The 21,617-nt window shown below is 36.9% G+C and overlaps 1 protein-coding gene across 1 annotated transcript; it reads left to right on the top strand.

The window, feature by feature from the left end:
* Positions 1 to 477: 477 nt before the first annotated feature.
* cacnb2b (calcium channel, voltage-dependent, beta 2b) lies at positions 478 to 18,174 on the top strand. Its single transcript, XM_062993941.1, has 14 exons — positions 478 to 495; positions 4,420 to 4,497; positions 7,111 to 7,233; positions 7,328 to 7,467; positions 8,009 to 8,070; positions 8,405 to 8,427; positions 8,800 to 8,880; positions 9,845 to 9,903; positions 10,014 to 10,123; positions 10,465 to 10,473; positions 10,744 to 10,895; positions 11,079 to 11,174; positions 14,679 to 14,852; positions 17,289 to 18,174. Exons 1-14 carry the CDS (start codon positions 478 to 480, stop codon positions 18,021 to 18,023), a joined length of 1,860 nt encoding a protein of 619 aa, XP_062850011.1. The 3' UTR covers positions 18,024 to 18,174.
* The last annotated feature ends 3,443 nt before the right edge of the window (positions 18,175 to 21,617 follow it).

The raw sequence follows: 21,617 nt of genomic DNA, 5'->3' as shown, positions 1-21,617 counted from the left end.
ATTTTATCCCATCTTATTTCATCTTCCAGAAAGTAACAACCTGTACTTGTTTTGTGAAATACGAAGATTTAATTTTATAGCTCATTAAACATTTTATGCACTTTATGTAGCTTTCTATGATTGAGTTAGGCTGTTGAAATTCAGAAATGATCCCTTAAAGCTGCTGTGCTATACAAACAACATATACACAAGTCCTAAAGTGAGATACATTCAGGCCTTTATGTCTGCCATACAAACTCTTCTATTACCTTTTCCTTAGTACTTCTGCTGTCCTTCTTATGGCCCTACCCACATAAAACAGCAGGAGAAAGTAATGACTGCCAAGTACCGGAAGTCTCTCTTGCTTTAGCAGGCAGTTAAGAAGTTGCCAGTGCATTGTGGGACAGAGCGGATTAAAAGAGATTTTACTCATTTTCCTGTGTCAGTACGGTTGTGCAGCAGTAGTGAGAGGACAAGAATTTGTCAGGATTAGTCGGTATGCCACCCAAGAAAAAGGTAAAATATTTTCTTGGTTGCTTGCTTGTGTGTGTGTGTGTGTCTCTGTGTGTGTGTGTTTATGTGTGATGAGTTAGGTATTTAAAAATGCTATCCGAGTGCCATCTGTTGTGTTCAGCTGTAATCCATGGGAGCTCATTGCTTTTATTTTCTATGCACTCCGACAATGACTGCACATTATATTGTCAAGTTTATATTACTATACTGTCTTTTTGTATATTCATAGGGCTGCACAATACAGACTAAAATATATTGCAACCACTCTATAATTGCAGTTAAATTTACATTGCATTTCTCTATTCAGTTTGAGAACAAGACAGCAAAGCATTATTTTCTAATTATCATTATATTTTGCAACAATCCTTTGATTGTTTGCTTTTAAATTATATTATATTGTTAAATTATTAATTATATTGTTTGCTTTTAAATTATCATTATAGTATACAAACAGTGCTTTATCCTAGGGTTAGGGTGGTCTTACCCTATGATAAACCACCCTAAAACACTCTACACATGGAAAACAACAGTGACAGAGTGCTTATCCATTGCATGGCATTTACTCACTTACTCATAGCTAGAAGCAATTTAGGTACTACCACCTCCCAAAAACATGCAGAAGGTTAAAGAAAACTGGAGTACCTAAAGAAAACCTACACAAACATGGAAAAACCTCCAAACATCTTTGGACAGTGACTAGAGGCAGGGTTGAATTTGAAATCTCTTGGATTCCGGTGCTGTAAAGCAAGAACACCACCTGTTGTGTAATTTCATTACCATTTATGCTGGCAAAATATTAAAATATGAGACATAGCCAATCATTTCTGTGTAGAAGTCTGACTCACTGACAGCATCGCCTGGATCTTAGTAGTAGTAGGATGGCATATTTGCTGCTAATTGTTTGAGATAGAGATGAGTTTGTTTGAGATGAGTTCAGTTAGATACTGGCCTTGATTGCATCAGTATTGAATTGGAATAGTTTTAAAATTATTATTATAATTTATATTTTTTAAATGTATAATTTTAAATTCTCCACTGTATTTAATGCCATGAATGCATCAGATGTTCACTAGCACAATGCAGAACATTTTTGTAACATTAATTGTTTTAATGTCATGCCTTGCAGAAAGTCAGCTCAGTTACTTATAGTTAGTAGACTTAGAGTTAATTGGAGAATAATTATGTATGAATGGGACCGGAAAATCCATTCAATAATGCTGAAAATGTGTTATATCTACAATATTGTGACAAACTAAAGGTGTATTTGCCAACAAAAAAAAATCCCCCAGTTTTTCTCCCAATCTAGTCATATCCAATTACCCAACTGCAATACACTTTCTCTCTACTGATGTTGACCTCCACTCTGACTGAGAAAAGTCTCTGGCACCCTCCCTTAAACAACAAGCCAATCATTGTTCATGTAGGTGCTCAGCCTGCCGGTAGCAGAGCTGAGATTCGAACTGACAAGTTTGAGATGTCAGCTCTGGTGTGCCAGCGTGTGTGGGAATACTAAACATGGTAGAAGACTGTCTTGCAATTTTTAAAAACATATAAATGCTGAGATTCATTAATGCCCTTTTGCTCGCCTTACATCTAGGGTAAGTTAGGATCCTTAAACCACTTAAATCACTGTATGATGGGTAACTGAAGGGTCTAAATTTGTAAAACTAATGTAGCTTAATATAGATTTATTTAATTTAGTCCATATAACACTTAACTACTAATTATGTTAGTAAAACAGTTTAGATAACATGCACAATCATGCTACCCCACAATCATGATCAAGGCTTTGCAATCAGTACCTATTACTATATATAGAAAAATCCTCTTAGGATTTTGCCACTGGTGCAGGACATGTATCACATTCTGTTGTAGCTTAATACCCATAAAGCCGTCTTTCTAGAAAATTCTGATCAACTATGGGCAGAATTAACCAGTAAAGATGTAGAATTATCTGTCTAACTGTCTGACTAAATGCTAACACTTTCACCTTTGTGCCTTATATGGTTTTAGTTCATTTATTTTGCAGTGTATCTAATAAAAGAGTGTATCCTGCAAGGATATGAATAATTTAATTCAAATTAATATGTAAGCATATCTGGAGAATGTTCAAAACAACAACAATGAACAAAAATGCAGTGTTTTCAGACCATGAATAGTCCATATTTTTTTAAAGACAACAATGGTAAAATTTCAACTTCTAACAGCTTTGGCATTCTCTCCACTAGTTTTTCACTTTGCTGTTGGATAACTTTTTGCCACTCTGGGAGTGACCATCCAGCTTCATCTTGATCACATTCCAGAAGTTTTTAGTGGGGTTTAGTTCTGAAGATAGGGCTGGACATTGCAGGATTCTTATCTGGCTGTGTGAAATGAAGCATGAAAATTATTTATTCTTTTAGATAAACCTTGTGTGGCTTAATACATGCATCTTTCACAAATACAAATTTGCCCAATTCCAGCCTTGCTGAAACATTTAAAAATTTTGAAAAGAAAACAAATTTAAGAAAATAGACCATTGAGAATAAGTGGCAGTTTTAATAACTTCCAAGTTAACACCACCTGCTAATTAGTGAAAAGGATTAGACTCACAATTTTCCTAGTAGCAAAAGTATTTAGGGCGCTTGGGTTAATTACGCTAGCTCACTACAGCTGAGATCCAAGGTTTAAATCCCCAGTAGTGCTATCAGCCACTTGGGTGACTACACACTAAGTCTGGGGGCGGTGGATTGCCATCATGTCTGGGGTGTGTCACTGCATTGCTTTTAGTGATTATGGAGAAACTGGACCAACGACAAGCCTGACCAAGAAAAAGCTGTGGTAAAACATGAAAAAAGAACCTGTCATGTTTTAACTATCCTGAAGCAAAACTTGACTGAACAACTTGATTGAATTTCGTAAAATATAAACAAATTTAAATTTGATACCTGCAGCACTAAGAAAAAAAGTTGGGATGGAGGCATGTTTACCACTTTGTTACATTACCTTTCTCATTTATTACATTTTTTGTTTGGAACCTGAGGATACTAACTGTTGCAGTTACTAAACAGTCCTTGGTCACCATAGTTTGATTCTCCTCTTTATGTTATACATAGCAGTCACATATTTAAACCAGACCTTTAAATAAAGCATTGCTTGCTGCAAATAAATAAGGTTATAGAGAATGCAGGGGTGGCACAGTGGCTTGGTGGGTAGCACTGTTGCTTCACAGTAAGAAGGTCCTGGGTTTGATCCCCAGACGGGGCGGTCCGAGTCCTTTCTGTGTGGAATTTGCATGTTCTCCCCGTGTCTGCGTGGGTTTCCTCTGGAAGCTCCGGTTTCCTCCCACAGTCCAAAAACATGCAGTCAGGTTAATTGGAGACACTGCATTGCCCTATAGGTGAATGGGTGTGTGTATGTGTGTGTGTGTGTCTGCCCTGCGATGGACTAGCACTCCGTCCCGGGTGTTACTGTGTGCCTTGCATCCATTGAAAAGCTGGGATAGGCTCTAGCAACCCCCCCCCCCCCCCCCCCCCCCCCCCCGACCCTAATTGGATAAGCGATTAAGAAAGTGAGTGAGATAGTGAGTGAGAATGCATAATTTCAAGTATATAACATAAATTGCATTTTATGTCATGCTAGCTTCCAGATAATACTAAATTACGTGTAATGTTATTTTTTTATTGCTTATACAGTAAATACAGTGGTAGCTTAACAGTTAAGGTACACGTGTTGACTGGAACAAGCCCGACCACTGCCAAGTTGGCACTTTTGGGCCCCTGAGCAGGGCCCTTAACCCTAAATTGCTTGCATTGTATTCAGTCACAATTGTGTCTGCTAAATGCCATGAATGTAAATGAATACCTATTCACACTTTGTTGATTGCTGTAGCACCACAAGGACCTGATTTTGTTTATATCACTTAAACTTTTTTTCCTCTCTCATCAGGGTTCGGCGGACCGTCAAGACTCAGCGGCCACTGAGGAGAAGGAGAAGAATGCTCTAGTCCAGCTGGGAAAAGCCAAGGTAGACATTGTTGGGACACTGTGTAAAATGCATGTAGTAGAATATGTGATATGTTATTTCTCTTGAATATTTATTTAACTGATAAAAGTAGAAAGAAAATATTTCCAGTGTTTTGACTAATCAACTTAATTGCATTTTCTAAATATAAACACACAACTACAGTGGATATAAAATGTCTACACACCCCGTTACAAAACTAGATTTTTGATGTGGAGATATGCTTTGGGTCATTGTCGTGCTAAAAAGTAACATTTTTTCTCAGCTTTTTTAGCTGAGACCTGAAGGTTTGATGCCAGAATTGACTGATATTTGGAACTGCTAATAATTCCCTCCAACTTAATTAAAAGACTCAGTTCAATGCTGCCGCCATAATGCTGCCGCCACCACCACACTTCACTGTGGGTATGGTGTTTTTTGGTGATGTGCAGTGTTGTTTTTACATCAAACATACCTTTTGGAATTATGGCCAAAAATTCAACATTGGTTTAATGACACCTTAACACATTTTCCTACATGCTTTTGGTAGGTTTTTGCAAAATGTAGCCATGGTGGATGTTTTTCCTTTGCCGCCCTACTCCACAGCCTAGACATATGAGGAATACAAGAGATTGTTGTAACATGCATTATAGTATACAAACAGTACTTGGAAGAAATTCCTGCAGCTCCTTTAATGTTGCTGTAGGTCTCTTGGCAGCCTCCTGGACAAGTTTATGTCTTCTTTTAAATGTTGTGCCATCCACTTGTTGATGACCATATTCCCTGTGTTCTATGGTATATGTAATGTCTTGAATTGTTTTTTTATCCTTTCTCTGATTAATATCTTTGAACTAAATGTCTTTGATGCTCTGTAAGCTGTTTGTGAACCATGGCTGTTGCTGTAAGATGTAACTAAGTAAATGCCAGGAAAATCCTACTAGATTTTCCTACTAGAATATGAGCTATACTATAGAGTTAATCACTTCAACTGAAGGCAGCTGTGTAATGCCTACTATTTAACATACATTTGTGACTGTTAATTTCGATCATAGTTACATCAAAAATGTTAAAAGGGGGCACACACATTTGCAGCATTTAGTGGCAGTTGTGAAAGCAAGCGATTGAGGGTTAAGAGCTGTGCTCAGGGGGCCAACAACTGGCAAATTGGCTGTGGTGAGGCTTGAACCAGCAAACATTTGATAACTAGTCCAGTACCTTATCCACTAAGCTACCGCTGTCTGAAATTATTTATCTTGGTCTAATTTTTCACATCACAAAAACCTGGAATTTTAACAGGGGTGTGTAGACTTTATTATATCCTTTGTATAATTAATGTTCTTTGACAAGAAAGGCATCATTACATGTAGTTCAGTTGGTGTTTTAATGTATATTCACAATAAACTAAACAAAAAGTAACATTTCTTTAAAAAAGAACACCTTTTTCTGATGATTTTAATGACAACTGACATTGACAAACAGCTGACAGATCTGAAAATTAATGAGGCATTTACATATAATTTACTACCAATTGAGTGAGATTTGACAAGCTTTGATATGGAACCTTAAGAAAGAGAAAGAGAGGCTATCTAAAGAACATCTTGCAATGGGATCTTCAGGCAGAGATCAAGAGACTAGGATAAACCTGGCATCAAAAGAAAACTAATGATCAAGAACTCTGGAGGTCCCTTGTGAATGGCCTATACCTCAGAAGGGGTGTCAGGCATACCATACTAGCATGTGCTATCAATTACATAAACACAGAGTTTTTGTATGCTTTAACCATCACCATCAGCTTAACCATCTCCATCAGAGATATTATTATGAGGGATCTTTAAAAAGTTTTTGCACTTTTATATTTTCGTTGGAAGCGGTGAGGGCGGGAGGAGTAGTAATTGGTCAGGCCTTTGAGACTGAGAGAGTTTATAGTCCAGATTTAGCACCATCTGATTTCCACCTTTTTGGACCGCTCAAAGAAGCTTTATGGGGAAGAAGATTTTCATGTGATGAGCGGGGCATCAGTGGCTACGCACTCAACCAAAAAGATTTTTTGCTGATGGCATTTAAAAGTTGGTACGACGCTGGGAAAAATGCATCGGAAGGTGACTATGTAGAAAAATTATGTAATTTGTTTTTAAAATTTAAGTAGAGTTTAAAAAAAGTGTGGAAACTTTTTAAAGAACCCTCATATTATTATTATTATTATTATTATTATTATTATTATTATTATAACTCGTTAAAGACTTTTTGATGTAGGATATGTTTTGGCCTTTATCACAAGAATAAATGTAATGATGTTGATTAAAAACTATTTGAATTACTATTGGAATTATTATTTTAAATACCAATCATTTCTAGCTGGCACTTAGTGGCTCTATCATCAACCGTTACTGAAATCCAATCTTACTAAATTGAGCCATTTGAATATTCTATATCTAAACTGTATGTAGGTTTAGAGCCACAATCTGGGTAGAACTACTATACAGTAAAATTTAATTTTCATATCAACACTTCTGGATTAGTATGTTGCAGCAGACATATAATTTTACTTGTTTTAATCAAGGTTTTGCTTCTTTTTAACAAGTTGAAAATGTACATGGTTTACAATATTTGCTGTGTCTTGTCTCTTTTATTTGACAGAATAAACCTGTTGCATTTGCTGTGTGCACAAACTACACATACACTCCGTCTGATGATGACAATGTCCCTATCGCAGGGCATGGAGTTGCCTTTGAGGCTAAAGACTTTCTGCATGTGAAAGAGGTAACAGAGCAGTAAAACTGCCCATAAGAACTTACAGAATATGATTCTTAAATGTAATGTGATTTATACGCACATCTAATCTGTTACTTTGCAGAAGTTTAATAATGACTGGTGGATTGGGCGTCCAGTGAAAGAGGGAGGAGAAGTGGGTTTCATACCCAGCCCAGTCAACCTGGAGACCATTCTCATCCGGAGAGAGGTGCAGGCTAGGAAGGCAGCCAAAGCTCTAGCCAAGTATAAACACTTTATTAAAAAGAATCCAATCCAAAACAGGCACATTTAGTGTGTTAATGTTTGGTTTTTCTGCAATGCTATGTTTGATAGTAACCTTTTCACCCTAAAATACAACATCCTTAGATAAGCATAGTGGTTGCAGCATTATGTTGCAAAAACATTTTTTATTTAAGGGGACAGGAAAACTGGTCAGGTTAAAGGTAGAGTAATTTTAACTTAAGACTGAAGTGGAGGTTTACATTCCAACAACATCCCTAATCACACTGCCAAAACTCTAAAGTGGTTTAAAACCAAGATGTTCAAAGTAATAGAATAGCCAAGTTACAGCTTGGCTAAAATGACATGCAATCGTATTATGTAAATTAATCAAAGTGAAAAATATGCTTTGCATATTTAAAATGTTAGACATATTGTAAAAAGTTAATTGATAATCAGTTGTAACACTACAACATTTGAAGTTCAGGGAGGTGAATATACAGTATGCTTTAGGGGTCTGCAAATGGATATAATTCAACGTTATATCCCCTGACTGTCATTTCAGCAAAGCAGCAAGCTCTGCCAAGGAAGATGTAAACATGAAGAAAGTGAATCCACCTCCAACAGGTGAGATCAATCAAATCAGTAAACGACATCAGCTTGCTGAATGTCTGCAAAGTTATATTTATTTATGCAATTTCTTGTTTAATGACAAAATTTGTTGATTCATAAAATGCATACAGCAACTTAATTTGGAGATTGTATAAACATTTATTTATAATTTACCTTTGTGGCACTACCTCCGAACTAAGATTCAGCCAAACATATAACAAACTACCCCACTCATTAGCAATATCAATGTCATAGATTATCCTGTACTAATCTAACGTTTCCAATAGAACCAAGCTGTATTCTTTGAAGAAAATGTAATGCTTGATTCTTTCTCAATCTTACACTATAGTTCAGCAAGTGAAGAAGAAATCGGTAAGTTATATCATGTGTTTCTTTGACTACAATCCAATACTGTACTTTTTGTTTTTCTATATCTAATGCTCTATTTTTCTAATTATGTATAATGAATCAATGTTATCAGCATTCACTGTAGTTGACAGAAGTTCAGGATATATCTCTGCAACTAATTCGCATTGGTAGCTCAGTGGATAAGATACTGGACTAGTGATTAGAATGTTGCTGGTTCAAGTCTCACCATCACAAGGTTGCCACTGTTAGGCTTCTAAGCAAGGTCTTTAACCCTTAATTGCTTGATCTGTATACTGTAAACACCGTAAGTCGCTTTGGATGAAAGTGTCTGCTTAATTCCATAAATGTAAATGATTTGTGCGATGGCTTTGGCAGGGAGAACAACTGGCAGCATATGATGTTGTGCCTTCTATGCGTCCTGTGGTACTAATGGGGCCTTCCCTCAAGGGCTATGAGGTGACTTTCTCCTTTACTTTTGAAAATTTCTTATACCCTTTTTTTGCCCAGATTTTAATGCTTGATAGTGTTAAAGTGTGCATCTCACTTATCTTTTAGGGTTTCTTGTCCATTATAAATATGGCCTTTAATTGGAAATAAAAACAACATCTTCATTTCTTTACTTGACACAGCGCCTTAGTTAGATTATACTTTACACTAAAGAAGCATGGAGTAAAATTTTGGTTGTATTGTTTTTTTTAGTTCTTGACATAAAAATTTTAATGCACAAGTGCAATAAGCCTTGCTTAACATTATTTGTGGTTCCCAGCACAGTTAATCCACATTAGCTTAGTAGCAATCATGTCAACTTTCTATGTGCTTTTGAAACTGAGATGATTTTACTGAGGTTACATGACTTTTTATTTATTTCTAAATTAAAGCTTTCAGAAGTGTTTACTATTAGTTGTACAGTAATTATACTATGGTAGCTAGCTACAAGGTTTTATATACAAAATACCACCCAGCTTTACTATAACTTTTCTTAACTCAAGAACAACACCACAATATGAGAGATGTTTTTCGCAAGTAGGATTTTAATTACTCTGGCTCTGGAGTAGTTTTTACTCTGAAGAAATTACAATGTAAGGTACTGTGGTATTGGAGTCATTCTATATTGGAATCTATTGGAGACATACTGGTTTTATTTCTAAGTCAATGTTTTTGCAGTAATATAACATTAGTTTAATTGCATTGCTTTCCAATTCAGTAAAAATTGCATTATCCAAATATTTTCATACAATTAAGTATTTCCCAATGTACTTTAAAACCAGTGAATTACCTAGATGGGCAATTTTTTATGAACTAGTTGACTATGACCCCTTCTGTACCTCTCATACTTTACAGTTCATAATATATGGCGTTTGGAATTTAAGAATGATGTGGTGATTAAAGTTTGTCCTTTGCTCTTCTGTGCTTTTCATAGGTAACGGATATGATGCAGAAGGCTCTCTTTGATTTTTTAAAACACAGATTTGAAGGAAGGTATGTAATTCCTTCATGACAAAGAAGCTTTGATGCAAATACACATTTAGTATTTTGGTGTTTATTTAATAAAGATGGTTCTTTAATTGCTTTTTTGTTCTTGTTAACAGAATAACTATCACTCGAGTGACAGCAGACATTGCACTCGCCAAAAGGTCTATTCTGAACAACCCCAGCAAACATGCTATAATGGATCGCTCCAACACTCGCTCTAGTCTAGGTATCACTTCTGTTTAAACTTATCTTTCATTTGTAATACATTTTAGCTGGGCTATTCTTAGTGTACTGACTGACTAGTAGGTTTAAATCTTGAGAATGTTTTTAATGAGGGCCAAGTTACAGAAGCATTTACATTTAATTAATCAAATTATTACATGTTGTTATGGTAATGTGAAATCTCTTAAGTCAACGACAAAAGACAAAAGGAAAAACTTTCCAACTTAAAAAAAATATTCGAAAAGGAAGACATTTTCTATACATGTAGTTATTAGATCTGTGTACTGTTGCTTACATTTTAAGGGATATCTGATTTTCTCCACTCTGTTCCACATATTGCCTCAGATGCCACTGGTATGTACTACACTTGAACCAATTTTTGTTACATTTAACAAGGTTCAGCAGTAGCAAAACACATGTATTAGGAATATGTTACACAAAACAAAGTATTTTATTTAGTCCAAGACACTTCATATTATATGTACTTCAACATTTTTATTATTCTTAATAAAAACTTTAATGTTTAAGTTTAATGTGCTGAAAGTGGATGTTAGGTACCTGTTTGATAATATAAAAAGCTTTTATTGTTTTTGCTGAGCTGTGTCTTTCTCTGTGTCTTTGTAGCTCAGATACAAGGTGAGGTTGAGAGGATCTTTGAGTTGGCACGTAACCTGCAGTTAGTCGTTCTGGATGCAGACACTATAAACCATCCACTTCAGCTCAGCAAGACCTCTCTGGCCCCCATTCTTGTCTATGTCAAGATTTCCTCTCCAAAGGTTTGTGCTTACAGCCAGATTAGCAGCTACAGTTATTTGTTTATTAAAAAAAATATTTAGGAGCCTGTTCTAACTGGTAAAATACACCATAATGGCTCCGGTATAATGTATCAGCAATAAAAAAATCTGTTTGTTTTTTTTAACTCTTCTGTTTCTCCTTTTTCGATTTGTTTGATGCTTCAGGTTCTCACCAGATTGATAAAGACCAGAGGAAAGTCCCAGACCAAACATCTCAATGTTCAGATGGTGGCTGCAGATAAACTTGCTCAGTGTTCCAATGTAAGGTTACCTAAATTCACACTATAATACACTATATTATACACAATACACCAGGGGTTTTCAACCTGTGGGGCTGAGTACCTGTCCAGGGGGGCATGACATTACAAGATTATTTTTACTCCTAAAACTAAAGCAATTCATTTTTCACCCACAGAAGACATATTTCATTAGTCTCGCTGACCACGCACACACTCATGTTTACTGTTATCCAGCTCAGTCTGAAAACAGTTGGCTAGCAAAACTTAAAAATAGGGCTAACAGTAAAGACAAAAACAATAACTGCTGTTATAGGACATTGGTGTGTGTGTATGTGTGTGTCTTTAAGAGAGGTGTATAGTGGGAGAAGCGAAGTGTGTGCACGTTCTTTCTCAGTTTTTATTGTTATTAATGAATGCTTTTATAATATTGTTTGATCAATAATCAGTTTTTTGACGGATGGGTGGTATGTGCACTTGGTGGTTTTTATTTCCTGATAACCTGGTGTTCTTTCCAGAGTACAGTCTATTTTGCCTCTTAGATTTATTGCAGCTTTGTTTAAAATAAAGTGGTTACTGCAAATGAATAAATGATCATTGAAAAACTCAGTTTATTTTTATACAGTGAGGAGAACATTCCTGGACAAAAATTGCACTATTGTGCGAATTAGATACAATTCTATATTTAATATTCAATATTTCTGGGCGTCCAAAAATGTACAAAATATTTTTGGTTAGATTTCCTCTTTCTGTAAATCGTAGCTTCTTCCTGATTTTTTTTCCACAGGAAATGTTAAAGTACAGAAAAATTGTGCATACTAGACAGACCACCAAACATATAGAAACACAAACTGATTTTCTGGCCGCTCATTATTAACAATAGGCACGGGGTCCACTTCGACTCACAGTAGGCTGAAGTGCTTTTCCACGCAGTCGCATCTTGTAAAGTGTACCCACGGCGCCACCTACTGTTTAGGGACGGTGTATTGTACGAGGGCAGTGTAATTGTAAGAAAGTCACGGGAAAAGTTGTGCCTGCTACAAGTGTGGCAAAAGTCACGTGATTCACAAGTGGCTGTGTGTTGTTGAATGACGTGGATTTTTGAAAACCATGCTTTATTTAATAGCTATTTTTCATATTTGTAAAACATGTTATATTAGTTTAACAGCAATGTATAAGAAAACAGCTCAGCATTTATTTAAAAGTCACATGTTGTATTTGTAAAGCACTCTGTGTGTGTTATACAGCCCATTTTATGGTTTCTGTGGCAACAAGGCAAGGAAAGAAGGCTAGGCTTCCCCCGCAACTTCTAGTAGTAGTAGTAGAACTTTATTGTCACTATAAATTGCAGCATGTACAATTACAGCGAAATTAACCATCAACCTGTCCAGACCATTCAGTGACAAGGACAGGAAGACAGGATAAGAAAACAAGAAATAATGAACACATAGGGAAAGTAGGAGATAAAAAAAACCAGCAACCAGATTGTGTTCCCTTAAGGAGCACACTATGGTAACGCGAAAAAAAAAAAACCTTACAGCACACAAGCACATATAAACATAACATAACATAATCACACAACCAGCCACGGGTTAGGGATGTGGGGATGTGAAAAAGTAACCACTACGGGAGGCAGCCATCCGGCGATTCGCAGCCATACCAGCGCGCGCTACGGACCCGTCCTACCATAGTGGTGGAATGAAGCTGAGAGTGGAGAAGTTGGTTGGGGTTAGGAAAATTCTGTCAGACCTCCATTCCTGCAGCAAGAAAAAGTCTGTACAAAAGTTCGCGATAACATGGCTGTTTACAGCTCTTACTGCCCAGAATGAAAAACAGTCAGTGAAGGGGGGGTAGGTACGTCGCAGCAGATCCTCTGGAGGAATTTACTTATCAGCGAGGCCGTTGCTGATAACAGGGGAGCCAAGAGCAGAAATGACTTGTTGTTTTGTCTGAGCACTAATAAAAATGTAACACAGACTCTCAGAATGAATGCGTCTCTGGTTCATCTCATTTCGCAAAGCCGTTAGTTTCTCCAAGATGGAATCCATATTGCGATTTATATTCACAGTCTGAGTTCCAACGGCTCTGCCCACCATATCAATCAAATTGGGCAGTTTCTGGGGACCTTTGACAACTGACCCAACTCTTTTAATTTCCCGATACAGCAGGGCAAAGCCTAGTCCAATCAGCAAAGAACCCACAATCAAAGTTCCGAATAGGTAAACATCATCTACGTCCTCCAACGAAAGAGGTGCCAGGCACACAACCCTCCACTTCTCCCACGAGTCCATCGCGTATCCTGCCATCTGCGTTCCGTCGGGGCATGTGGGTTCCTCCAAACCCGAACTTCTTGATGAGAAGATGGTGTCAATAGCATTCAGAGACCATTTAACCAATTCCATAATTTGTTCTTTGAGGAGCTGTGCTAAGAAAATCTCTGTAGAGTAGAGTAGACGAGACAATACGACACAGTAGAAGCCAAGCAGGGAAGATAAGGGAGGAGGAGGGAAAAGTGCGTCCGTCTTCCACGAGAACGAGAGCAACCAGCTCTTTCAGTGGGATCCCCAGGCATTCCCAGGCCAGCTAATAATCTCTTCAGCAGAATAATCTCTCCAGCAGGCCCTGGGTCTACAACAGGGTTGTACTCCCAGTTGGCCATCCCTGGTATCCCTCCAACGTGAGCCTCCTCCCATATTGCTAAGCTCCTCACACGATCACTGAGAGTATGCCCAGCAACTCACCAGAGAAAACTTATTTTGGCTGCTTGTATCCACAATCTGAGTTCCTTTCTCTTTATGGCTATCACATGCTGTTGGTCCAAGCAGCTAGTGTTGTAACGCCGTGGTAAATTTTGTCTTTGGTCTAATTTTTTCTACTTTTCTTTGTAGTTGCACGCTTTCACTGCAGGCTTATTGCAGATGCCACTGTGGGGCGAGCGCATGGCCACCTGAGTTTTGTGCCGTTTGCTGGAGACAGTGTAGGCTTATGTACCTGTGGGGGCGAACATCTTTTTTTTTGGTTAAGTGTGTGGAGTGTGATACCCCCTACTCCGACTAATGTGTTTGTCTATGTTTTCTATTGCCTCTCCGGTTTGGTTAAAGTCTTGGTTAAACAGTCGTATTAAAAGTATTAGCAATGCTTTAATGCTGCATGGCAACAAAGTGCGGACTTGGGTTCAAACCTTCTCTTCACACACTGTTGAAGAAATTTAGTATGTTCTTCCTATAGCTGTGTTTTTTTCTGATACTCTGCTTTTTCCTGCCTCACAGAAGCATGCGCAATTCAGTTTGTCTTTTTATACATTGATGATAAAGAATATTTTGCTACCTTGCAGCCAGTTTCTGGGTGGCAGTGGACCCACTTATTTATTTAATGAAGGCAGCATGTTGGCAGGTGATAGAGTGTGTAATGCACAGTAACATGGTTTCTGGGGTTTACCTCATTGGACATAAATTGGAATAGATTTACCCATCTTTGTTTTTCTTTGCACAATACATTTGCTCACACACATTTCTTTTCAATCAATCAGGAGATCTTTGATGTCATCTTAGATGAGAACCAGCTCTCAGATGCATGTGAGCATATAGCTGAGTATCTAGAGTCCTACTGGAGGGCCACTCACCCCCCTGAAATGGAGACAGCTGATCCTGCAGTGGAGAAAACAGCAGAAAACACTCTCTCAAATTGCCCAACCCCTGCTAAGGTACACACACACACACACAAACATTTACTAGCATACACAGATACACAAATGCATACACACTAATTTGTAAACTTGCAAAATGTATCAGAAATTATTGTCAGATGTTTGACAGGTGTACTGTGTGGTATAATTAAGCTGTTAACACTCTACCATGCTTTTATCATGCCCAGTTCAGTTTTGAATCAAAATAGCAAGAGAAAAAATATTTAGGCCCACTCAAATAGCTTGGTTTAGTATTATTTTCATTATTCATAAGTGACAAAATTTATATTTGAATAATGCCTTTAAGGTGACTAAGAATGTCAATTAATAAATTAATACAAAGACTAAAATCTTAGTGTTATCCACTACTGTCATCAAAATGGCAGTTAAGGAAATGCCTTTTAGAAGAATGGTTTTAGTTTTGTAATTTATTTGTATGGCCTTGTTGCAGATTGAGGTAGTCCAATGTGTTCCCTTTTATACACAAAAACCTAGCTATTGTTTATTATAGTGTCATCATATTATCTCTTTTAAACATAACTATGTATGCTAATCTTATGTTTGCGGGTTTGTTATTTTTCCTTTTTAACTAAAATATTTGAAGAAGACAGATTTGAGGTAGAAGAGACCCTGGTAAGTGGTATTGTTTAGTGTATCTTTTGCAATTACTAGTGTAATGTAGAATTAGTTGTGTAAAATATAAAGTATAATACAATCTTTCATTGCAGAAAAGTTGGAACAAATATTAAAATATTGTAAAATATAATCATTAAACTTAAATAAGTGATTTCTACATTTTTATGTTTTAAATTGAACACAGTACATAAACACAATATTTGAAGATTTACTTTTTAACTTTTTAACCTTTGCACTTTTTTGTTAATATACACTCATTTCAAATATTCCGAAAAGCAGGGACAGAACCTTGTCTACCACCCACATTCTCTGATTAAAGAGCTGCTGCTGTTGTAAGCATTTACTAAATACTTTTAATACCCAAGCATAAATTAATCACAAGCAGTTTTTTGTAGTAATTTTTAGTTTTGTCCAACTACATCCATTTCAGAAGGAGAGTATTACCCATTAAGTTGAAAAGGTAAAACATAAAATATCTTGTCCCTTTCTGTTTATATTTAAATACATGTGAAGGGGATTTACAAATTGCTTATCTTTGTTTTATTTCACATACTGTCCAAACTTTTCTGAAATTTAGGTTTGTGGTTGGTGCCTTTTGGGAAGTCGATTTGTCTTGACTTTCTAACACAATAGCAGTAGAACACTTTTTTGTTGACCTTTTTTTCCCAATATATGAACTACAACAAATACAGGGACAAAACATAACCAGCTCATAAAAAGACTTTAATTTAAAAAAAACAAAATCAAGATAACAAACACATCAACATGGATGAATAATGTTTAGTTAATTAGCAGTTAGCAGCATGTCACTCTTACAGCTCTTTTTATTACATTGATATGTGTGATTGCAAAGCAAAATTAGGCATCTAACAGTTTTAATCACAAAAAGTTAATGGCAGCTTATGTAAAAAAGAGACTCAGGTGGTGCAGTGGTCTATTACACTAGCCTACCACCACTGAGATCTGGGTTCGAATCTTAACAGTGCTATCGGCCAGGCCTCTACACAGACATGATTGGCTATGCCTGAGGGGAGAAAAACCAAAGCCCTGCAATAGATTGGTGCCCTGTCCAGGGTTTCCTTGCCTTGCGTCCAGTCTTTCCAGTGGAATCAAAGCCTGCTGTGTCTCTGACCAGGGTAAAACGATTGATGAAAAATTAATAAATTGAAAAATAGGAGTGTTAAAGTGGTAGTAAAATGTGCCATTTGATCATTCTTAGAAATCTACAAAAAATTTAATAAAGATTTATAATTGCTGTAAAGAGCACAAAACCTGGAACACTAAAAAGTATTTTCTGATTAGTCATCTTTCCCACACCTGCACAACTGCTACAACTCTACAAATGTGTGAGCTATAATTAAACACAATTTAAATTAAATAATTTGTTTCAGCTGTCCCGAAAGTAGTGGTCAGCATTTTTAGTGCAGGAACAACTATTTACATGTTGGCTACCTCTTAGTTTTAGAGTTACCTCTACTTGTCATGGACCTACTAGTGAAGATCCAACAATGTAGTGCTATGCCTTATAATTCTCTTCTTTTTACTGTTTTGGTTCCACCATGTGCTCCTGTTGACATTAAGGTAAATGTTTTGGAAAATTTTTAAAATGTTTCAAATAATTTTTGCTAGTAATCATAGACTATAGCTAGTAATCATTTATTGCTCAAATTGACTCTATATTCATGGATGGATGGATGAAGGGATGGATAGATGGATGGCTATTAATACCATTGGCTGGTTTCTGAACAGGACAGCTTGTCTGTATAAAAGTTTAATTGCTGCTTTTTTAAACTTTATGTTATCAATTCTTATTATTAGGATAAACCAAAAACCAAGAGTACAGCAGCGACAAAGAGGAAAGGATCTCAGGAGAATCAAATAGAGCCACCACAAAATAAGGAGCAGAGAGAGGATGAGGATGTGGAAGTGAGGGAGGAAAAAGCAACTGAGGAGGAATGGCTCCTGAAGAGTGAATCAAGAAGAACCCAGCATGGTCACCATTATCATCAACACCACCATCATCACCACCACAGGCAGGCAAACCGGACTGAGCAGCACAATAATCACCCTGTCAATTCACAGAGGGTGGACACAGACTTAATGCTCAGTCAAACCTCATATTCCGACCCTCCAAGCCGACATCTGCTGGTGGATGAAAACAAACTGGACCAAACTAAGACATTTACGGCCCGAATTCGCACCCTCAAAGACCATAATAACCAAGACCGCCACCACCACCACCATCATCACCGCCACCGTCACCAGCTCACAGACATTAAGAATGGCCGTGGCCAGGACTATGAGATAAAGCACAATAACCAAAACAGACAGCACAGACAGCAGAGCCAGCTGCGTTTTCAGCCTGAACAGCCACTGCCTTCCTATTACATTGAAGAACCCTTAGTTTCCTACCATGACCAGCAATACAGTCTTACTCACCACAGACACAACCATCACCACCAGGGTCAAGCACGGGACAGAGAAAAAGCTAAGGAGAGAGACAGACAGATCAAGGCTGAAAAATGGACCACAGATATATATGTTCATCACTAAATGATAAAAAAAATTGCACCACGTTTATGCTGCTAAATAAAATGTAGGTATAATGTCAGTAGTTGTACTGTGTAAAAGTCTTACTAAGACCATGAACAATGTGAAAATATATTACTGCATTGTAGCTGCAAATAAAGTGTACTTAAGTCTTTATAGATATCATGTCAATTATATTAAGATTTGCTACAGCCAATGGGTATTTAGTAAATTACATGGCAGTATATTTGATTTATTTTTCATAATAACACTGCACCAACAACTGCCCTTAGCTTTTAAGATTTTTACAATGAACTTACAGCTAGCTTCTGATTCACCTACTATCAGTACTATAATATACTGCATTGAATTGTGTTATGCAAACAGCATGTATAATATTTAGGTTAGTTTTATATTTTCTAGGTACTATCTTGAGAGCCAAACTTAGTTTAAAATACTGAATAACAATTTGAGTGGGGATATACAGTACATACATATATATATATATATATATATATATATATATATATATATATATATGTGTGTGTGTGTGTGTGTGTGTATATGTATGTATAAGTATTTGATCCCCTGCTGATTTTGTAAGTTTACCCCCTTACAAAGACTTGAACAGTCTATAATTTTTATGGAAGGTTTATTTTAACAGAGAGAGACAGAATATCAACAAAAAATCCAGAAAAAAAAACATTAAATAAAAGTTATAAATTAATTTGTATTTAATTAAGGGAAATAAATATTTGATCCCCTACCAACCAGCAAGAATTCTGACCCCCACAGACTGGTTATGTGCACAAAAGGCACATAAATTAGTCCTGTCCCTGTATAAAAGACACCTGTAACAGAATCAGTTTCTTCTGTTCAAATCTCTCGACCACCATGGGCAAGACCAAAGAGCTATCAAAGGATGTCAGGGACAAGATTGTAGACCTGCACAAGGCTGGAATGGGCTACAAGACCATCAGCAAGAAGCTTGGTGAGAAAGAGACCACTGTTGGTGCGATAATTCGAAAATGGAAGAAATACAAGATCACAGTCAATCGCCCTCGCTCTGGAGCTCCATGCAAGATCTCACCTGGTGGGGTAAGAATGATTCTGAGAAAGGTGAGGTCAGCCCAGAATTACACGGGAGGAGCTTGTCAATGATCTCAAGGGAGCTGGGAGCAGAGAAATGCTGGATATGACCCCAAGAACACCATCCCCACTGGGCATTTCTCTGCCTCCAAACACGGCGAGTGGAGTTGATGCCAAAGAGCTCAATTTTGGTCTCATCTGACCATATCACATTCTCCCAAGCTTTCTCGGAATCATTCAGGTGTTCATTGGCAAACTTCAGACGGGCCTGTACATGAGCCTTCTTGAGCAAAGGGACTTTGCGGGCACTGCAGGAGCTCAATCCATTACGGCGAAGTGTGTTACTAATGGTTTTCTTGGTGACTGTGCTCCCAGCTCCCTTGAGATCATGTGTGAGAGTGTGTGTGTGTGTGTGTGTGTGTGAAAATATTTGCTAGTTGCCCCTTTGCAATTTCTTCTATTTTGGCTCATGTCACATTTTTCTTTGTTTCGGATCTTCCTACTATGTTTAATACAGCAAGATGAATGCAACACGGGTAAACACAAAAATCTATTTTTAATTGATCTAGACTATTTATTTATTAAAGATAAATATTAAATAGATTATTAAAAATCTATATCACCAATGTGAAAAAGTAATTGCCCCCAAACCTATTACAGTTTTTTGCAGTTGCTAAGGCCCAAAAAATGGTACTAGTAGCACAATTTTAGAAATGACTAACTCAAATAGCCTTTCTATTGACCTGGTACTCTAAACCAGGGGCCACCAACACGGTGCCCGCGGGCACCTGGTCGCCCGCAGGGACCACGTGAGTCGCCCGCAGGGCATGTTCTAAAATAGCACTAGTGACTTTAGAGCTCCGTCTTAAATTAGATTTGTGTTGCTGTTCTTTTTGAATCAATAACACTTGCACTGATGTAGATTTGAAAATGACAAAACTGAATATAACATTTAAAAAACAAAACTGTTTGATGTTTATTTGAGCTCTGATCTGGTCTGGGTGCGGAGTTTTAAAACGTGCGCATAACGCTGAGACAAGCGAGCTACGCATGCGCAGCTGCGATGCGGGGCGAGATGCGGGTTTTAGCCCGAATAATAATAAAAAAACACAAGAAAAGCGAAAAAAACCTTAATATTTTCACAATGATTGGGAGGAATGTGGAGAGACACTTCAGTAAGTGTAACTAAAACTTTCCTGTACATCGCAGATTTTGTTTAAAATCGTACATAACTGATAATAAACATGATTTGTTCTAAAATGTTGCAAAGGTAATGGTAAGTACAAACAGGACAGTATTTACTGCGGTAAAGTTAGTTTAATATTCAACATTTGTTTGACATTCGATCATTTCGAGCTATATGATTGAAAAAACACCTAACACTCACTTTATTTATGATTTCTTACACAGATAAAAGTAGGCAACATACTACAAAAACTAGTTTATGGTAATTTTAGGATTACATTGTATTTATTTACAGAAAGGTTATAATGAAACCGCTGATCAAGCTCCCACTTCATCTAACGAGTTAGGGACCGTCATCAAACTAACAGAAAAACAGAGAAACATTTACTCTGCACTTATTACAGACAAATAAATCCATTAAAGTCTTCTCATGATTTGATGGATTAATGTCAAACTATTTTTTATACAAACACATTAAATACTACAAACCAACTACAAACCTTGTTTTCAAATTAATTTTTATATTTATTTTATAATAATTTTATTGTGCAAATAAATAAATCTATTAAAATCTTGTATCATTTCATGAATTAATGTCAAACTATTTTTATATACACAATTAATGTCCCTTACCTCCTACAAACCTTGTTTTTAAAAAAAAAATCATTTTATATTTATTTTATATTAAAATATAATAAAGATCAGTAAATCCATAACAAGTGTGATGATTACTTGTAAAAAAAAAAAAATTGTGTGATTTTGATCAAAATGCTACATATGTGCTCATTCATACAAAACTGTCAAGAAAGATATTTACAAAAATATCAAAGATGTGATAGTTCTGACAGATTTAGGTTAATAGAGATAAATAATGTTACATGTTGAAATATATGTTTCCTACAAGCCCGGAGTGGCTAATCGGGAGATTCGGGAGGATTCCCGATGGGCCAGCTCATGTCAATCTCGAGTTTGGGCTGGTTGGGAAAAATAATCTTGACACTTATCTGTCACTTATCTAATTTTCTTCTTGCATTCATTCTGCATTCATCTGACAGCGCAGCCCTTACATTGCAGTAGATTAAATGGGTTCTACCATCTGAGGGAATTCTCCCCCTCCCAAATGTTTCAGTTGGTTTGGCCCACGAGGCGTCTTTTCTGGAGCGCCGGTAAAAGTAAATACAGAAACAGAATAGCACAACCATCAGTCGCACTCGGTGGTGATGCAGGGCAGGAAGAGTCCAGGTGGAGCCGAAAAGGCCAGGTTAAAAAAAAGAAAGCTGCCAAATTAACAGAGCTGTTTTCCAGAGGACAGACCCCAGTTGCAGCCGGTAAAGAGAGATATAA

Source organism: Trichomycterus rosablanca, chromosome 4 (genome assembly GCF_030014385.1).
Source record: "Trichomycterus rosablanca isolate fTriRos1 chromosome 4, fTriRos1.hap1, whole genome shotgun sequence".
Classification (NCBI taxonomy): Eukaryota; Metazoa; Chordata; class Actinopteri; order Siluriformes; family Trichomycteridae; genus Trichomycterus; species Trichomycterus rosablanca.
The sequence above is the reverse complement of the archived record's forward strand: the minus strand, read 5'-3'. Positions and strand labels throughout refer to the sequence as shown.